The sequence below is a fragment of the Pocillopora verrucosa genome, chromosome 8 (genome assembly GCF_036669915.1).
Source record: "Pocillopora verrucosa isolate sample1 chromosome 8, ASM3666991v2, whole genome shotgun sequence".
Lineage (NCBI taxonomy): Eukaryota > Metazoa > Cnidaria > Anthozoa > Scleractinia > Pocilloporidae > Pocillopora > Pocillopora verrucosa.
The window spans coordinates 20829943-20835946 of NC_089319.1; the positions used below are offsets into that span (position 1 = coordinate 20829943).

Genomic DNA, 6004 nt, shown 5'->3' on the forward strand with positions numbered 1-6004 from the left:
CAAACTTCACTCACTCTGTGTACATTTCTTGCTCAGAATTATGACGCAAATGTCATTTCATGGTTCACCAGAGTGATCAGTGTGTCATTTGTCTCATTACTGAATGAATGTGTACTATCAGAAGCATAAGTTAGAGAACTAGGGATTGCATCATTAATTTGAATATGATAAAATCTTGCACAATAATTCCCCTGAACAAGAATTCTTGTAACAAATAATAGAAATTGAAAATAAAATGGACTGAGCAATAGTCCATCCAATAAATAAATGCCGCATCATGCGCAGTAATGGTTTCCGGTGTAACAGTTATTTCATTTGAGGCTTTGACTTTTAAGATTAAGTGAGGAGAATTAAATATTTTGATTTGGACCTTACCTTGATGCAGCCTTCCCCCCTAACCCCACTAAAAAAAAAAAAAATTAGTGTAGACTAGGAGGTGAGGTGGCAAATTGATCAAACTGTTTACATTATTTCAATGTTTTCCCCTTGACTGAGAGACTGATATACGAGACGCTAAGACAGTGGACAGGAAGTCTGACCTTGACTTTGGCCACTTGGGGATATTTAATAAAAGCACAAATTTGATGTGTACATGTGATTAAACACCATCCAATGTTTTGCTAGTCTGTAATTCATAATTTCTCGCTAATCTTGGCAGGCTTGACCTACAGAGCCTAAAATTGACACCATTTTTTTAACGCACACTATATATTGTGTGGCAAGGCTAACAGGAGATTGCATTCCAAAGTCCGGAAATCGACAGCGTACTTCTCACGAAACAATGAGAAATTGAATATTGTCCCATGCAATTCACGAGCGCGAACGGGCAGCTTGGAACTTCTAGAAAAAGTGATTAGTTTATCAGCGATCTCTTGTATTTTAAATAACCCTAATGAAGTCAGATAAAAACAAAAAACATAAAACAAAAAACGCTTTATCGAAACAAAGCAACCGCGTTCAAATATACAAGCTATGATCAAACGCCACGAGCAATTTCTGTAAGGAAACAAAGACACCTCATTTAGACACTGCCCACAAAAATTTTTAATATCAGTCTTTAACATTTGATCTTGATCAGAACCTCGTCAAATTTGTAACACAAATTTTCAAAACTCATTTGAAAATCGAAGAAAGTTTGCAGTAATAACAGTTTAGTATTTCGCTTTCGACATCTCATAAATTATACATTGGCTCAAAAGAATGCACGCCAGTTTCGCAAGGCGACCTGTCTATAATACTATTCCACTACGCTTTCGTTCATCAACATGGTGATTGTCAACATCCCCAAATTATTCGAAGTTCAAGTCTTTCGCTAAGTTCTTCGAGAACCACAGTATTTTTAGCTTGGAGACGACTTTCTCAAGAGTCTCACCGATTTGCTTATGAACATCAACAAAATATTTCCATTTAAACAGTTTTCTCCAATATAACGCCGGGTAACCTTCACTGTCCACGCGCTTTCCACACACATTTTCCCTCGTCTTTCCTCATATCTTGGCTAGTAGCTTACTGTACGTAGTATATCTTCTAGTTCTGTTCCTTTAACGTACTATTACAAAAAAGGTACCAGTAATGCTGCGTTGAAGAAAGATACGGCGGAATTATACAAATAGAAATGGATAGTGCAAACTGACAACAACACGCTGCTACGAAATCATCTCACTGGTTGATGATTTGCGTTTAAAGTTTGTGTCTTGGGGCTTGTATCGGAGGCTTGAAGTTTTGCGAAAGCTGCCAAAGCATCAGGAAAGTTTGGAGGTGTGGCCGGCGTATTTGCCGGCGTTACAAGCTAGAAGGAGAGAAGTAAAAATTCTTGAATTAAGGTCATCAACGACATGAATTGCCAACGAGAGTGATACGAAGGACACTTACCGGATTGTGTTGATTATGCGACGGAATCGCGACTTCTTGAAAAAACAAACTTAAAGCAGTCTAGAGAGAAAAAGGAAAGGATGTAGTCAAACATTTTAGACGATTAAATCGAAAGTACACATCAGTAAATACGGTGTGCCAAGCCGATTCGACATTACGTCGAAATCAAAACAATCGCTCTATTACCTCAAACTGCCAATGTGCGGCCTGTAGAAGTTGTTTTGCCTGCTCTCTGGCGCACCCAGCAACCATAACAAACTGATTTATCATGGCTTGCTCTTTTAATGCGTCCATCTCGGCAAAAAACGGACCGAAAATCCTAAACACTTGCACCCGCTTTCACTGTCGGCGAGGCGAAAGGCCGAACACACCAAGTGTGTTTTTGCTAAATGATCACGTGTCATAACATGACGTCACTACAAAACAAACGAATTGATTGGTTGATAATTTTAGAAAGATGGTCTGATGTGACATTGTTATGGAAACGTAAGGGGAAAGAGCAAAAAGTTCAAACCAGAAGTGGCTCGCATCCAAGTGGATGTCAATCAAAACAATACTTTTATCCGCTATATTCTGTGAAATTTACTTTCACTGAAAAACTTCCTGCCAGCAATCTCCAGCAATCAACTTTGCGTAAGGTTTTTATCTGTCTCTAGTCTGGTCGAAGTAGATCTCCGCTGTCAGTTTGTTTGTCGTGTTACGTAAGTACACGTGTAAAGTACATTTCAGATGGTTAAATCACGCGATAAGGAAACTGAAAGATCCGCACATGTAGTCACTCTGCTTGGATCACTGTTGTTCCTTCATAAATTAGCTTGATCAATTGAAAACTGAAAAAGAGATAACAAAGGGAGAAGTGACGCAAAGCGAAAAAACGGAAATTCCTTTGTAATATTTGGTTGATTTTGTCACATTTCACTTTTACATAATTGTCTTTCTCGGAATTATGACCACAAGACTTCTTTCTCACAATGGATAACTCCAAGCTCAGTGTGGGAAAATTAAACAGAAAATTCAAACTTGCTTTTGAGGCATTGTTGTGGTTGTTGATAAAGTTTGGCGGAAATATTTAAATATATTCCTCACGATTGAACTTGGCATCGTGTGTGGTCAGTAACAAAGCAGGCTTGTATCGATAGCATCATGCAAATTTTTGAATCGTGTTCGACCAAACGGAAAGAGTTCTTCCCGCCCTCTGGGTTTTGCGCTTTAAGCTTTGCGGTCAGATTTTTATTTGCATATGGGATTGGGTTACTGTGTAAACTTTCCGTGCGTGCTAAGCCTAAACTCATCCAGTCAAGTGTGACCTAAACAGCCCTTCGAAATATTTTATCTTTTTAAACTATTTGTATTTAAGCTTAGGAACACTTCTCAAATCTTATACAAACACACGGAAAATAGCTTGGCTTACAACTCTTGACGTGTGTTTTCGTTCCTGCCGCTTCCATATAGAAATCTCTGAATTGAAATAATCAACTTGCCGAAAACAAAAAAAATAAGGGGGAGGAGAATGCAAAGTAAACTAGGGTGCACTAAAATAGCTTAGAACTCCTTTCCGGAAGCCTCTTTGTTTATATTATATTCCTGTAGGGGAGGGACAGGCTAATATAAGTTGCCGTCCACACCCGTGTGAACCGCTTACTACCGAGAAGGACTGGAAGTCAATTGTATTAAACCGTTTATGTTTTAAAGTTTTGAGATGTACTTTCAGTTATTATAGAATTGCTTTATTCTCTGCTAAATGCCCTCCAAAAGAAGCAAGTCCAAAATATCTTTCAAATTATTTTCAGCAAATAATTATTCGCGGTTTGCGAGCAGATTCCCATTCTTGAAAGAACGACAGATCAAGACAAAACTTTTTCAGTCATGGAGGAAGTTTAAGTTCAGTCCCGAAACCACGACGAACAAAGGAGGGATCCAGAAACTAAAATGTGTGAATGAAATTGTCGCTAATGGAGGTGAGGTTGTTTAAGTTTTTGTCTTTCAATGAGGTAAAATAACGAGGAAGCTAGATGTAAAATTAACGAAGTTTTGAATGCCCTCGTTCTAAATTTGTTCACGATTATCATATTAATTAGACAGTCCATTGGGAGAAGCCAAACGTTACTTGCTTTTTAACTAATGACAGCTTAAAAACTTGGAAGAATGGAAAGTCTTTCCGGTTTACAATTTGTGAAGCAAGTTTTACAGTCCGTTGAGAGCAAAAAAAGATAGAAACAAAAACTTGATGGTTTGATTTCCTTCACAGATCATGGTGAATTATTCTAGGGCAAAAACAGAATAGTAAATTATCCTCTCCGATTTTAAAACACTATTCAACAATGGAGAAAGATTTTGTCTCTATATTGCATAAATAAGGCTGAAACCTGTGAAGGTTACTGTTAGCTACAATTTGAGACACGTGAAAAAGTTTTTCAGCTGCCATTAGAAAAATATTACTAACTTTGGTACGAACAAAAACAGCAGCATTAGTCCTCTCCAAACCAATTGAAAGACTGCTGACTGCTGAGGGATAAATGCATGTTTTATGTTATAAATGTCACGTTGGGAATTAAAGAACTGTTGATTTTAAGCCGAGAGTGGCCCGCCAAAGAAAAGAGAGGAAGATGTCGCGGAGAAGAAACCTGAGCGTTCACCCATTAATAAATATTCAGTCAAACAGCGTTATCTTCGAGATGACCGTGCTAAAAGGAAAATTATCGCAACAGCAAATGAAGAGGATGACATATCCCCACTGCGCAGAGCTTCTAGGAGTTTGAAAATGACTGACAACACACTACTCACAAAACGAAAACAAAACGAGTTCATCGATCTATTTGAGGAGATAAACGCAGAAACGTTGTTGATCGAACCAGTTGATATCAGCAATATTGAGCTCTTATCGAGTGCTAGTGGCAGTTTTGATCGCAAAGAGTGGCTAAAGAAGCTTACAGAAGAAGGGACATCCGAAAAGGTACGCTGGGAGAGGGAAGTTACTGCCTCGTGACACGAGGCTTTGAAGGAATCGTTGCGTGACAGCTTAAATGTCGGCGGGAAAGCGCTGCGCCAATCCTTTTCATTACTGTTTCTGTTCTCTTCAGAAGTCCTCTTTTAATTAATATCATCTGATGCAGCCACCCCCTCCCTCAAAATAAGCAAACATTCGGGAGCAACTTTTTCCTACTAGACACTGACGGTGACTATTCCCTTCGAGGATGAGAACACAACCAAGAGCACGAAAGATCGAGGATATTTTACTATCACCAATATTTCACGTCCAAAACCTAGTTGATGTTTAAAAGCACTGCCTCTCCGTTGGGGAAGGGAGAGAGGGGGGAATCTTTTTTTTTCCAAAATGATAAATCAATCCAGTTTGCTGTTGGGTAATTATTCTGCCAATGTCATTTCCTAGGGTAATGTTTTACCATAGGAGGCCATTTCAAACGTCACGTTTTTCGATTCGAGTTATCTAAGTCAAGTTACCTCATTTTTAGAGCAACAACACGGTTTCTGGAATGTTCAAATGGCGAGCCGACGGGAAAAAGAAGAAAAAAGTAAGAAATGGGGAAAAAAATAAACATGAATCAAGGTAAGATCACTTTCCCGACTGCAAGTAGTAAATTTCTAACCGTAATTTGTCGTGCACTAGATGCCAGCTCTACGGAAGCGTGTGTATTTCATGCGTGCTGCACCGCTGGCCGAGAAGATAGCGGGAGCGAAAGACAAAGATTAAGCACGGTAGTACTTCATGTCAGATTACTTGTTTCGTCACGATTTTTGACACATCATTTCATCGACAATCAGGATTACATCAAGTTATACCTGTTAAAAGATTAAAGCTTAAAGTTACAGATATTTATGTGTAAAGGATTTAGATGGCATGCGTTCGAATCCTAATGTTGATTTTCTTTCAGGTTTTTAGAGAGTAGCGAATGTGAAGGCGGCAGGAACTTCTTCAGCATGTTTGAACGCGAGGACGATATCTTTCTTTGAGCATGAAATTCATCCTGACTCAAAAGTTGACTTAAAGCTAACAGGTCTATTTTTAATGTACTGCAACACTTTAATTCTCTCGTTTGATGTAAACCCTTTATCTCTCAGATGTGATCGGTCTTCTGCAAACAAGTGATGAGAATACTCGAACGTATTAGGA

The 6004-nt window shown here is 38.7% G+C and overlaps 2 protein-coding genes across 2 annotated transcripts; one reads left to right on the forward strand and one right to left on the reverse strand.

Annotated features, from left to right (window-relative positions):
* Positions 1 to 1020: 1020 nt before the first annotated feature.
* On the reverse strand, positions 1021 to 2251 carry LOC131782983 (UBA-like domain-containing protein 2). Its single transcript, XM_059099718.2, has 3 exons — positions 2059 to 2251; positions 1873 to 1932; positions 1021 to 1789 (listed from the first exon to the last, which is right to left on the reverse strand). The coding sequence occupies exons 1-3, from the start codon at positions 2164 to 2166 to the stop codon at positions 1655 to 1657; spliced, it is 303 nt and encodes a 100-aa protein (XP_058955701.1). The 5' UTR covers positions 2167 to 2251; the 3' UTR covers positions 1021 to 1654.
* A 1331-nt stretch (positions 2252 to 3582) lies between these two features.
* On the forward strand, positions 3583 to 6002 carry LOC131782980 (uncharacterized). Its single transcript, XM_059099714.2, has 4 exons — positions 3583 to 3830; positions 4446 to 4825; positions 5346 to 5440; positions 5766 to 6002. Exons 1-4 carry the CDS (start codon positions 3614 to 3616, stop codon positions 5842 to 5844), a joined length of 771 nt encoding a protein of 256 aa, XP_058955697.2. The 5' UTR covers positions 3583 to 3613; the 3' UTR covers positions 5845 to 6002.
* The last annotated feature ends 2 nt before the right edge of the window (positions 6003 to 6004 follow it).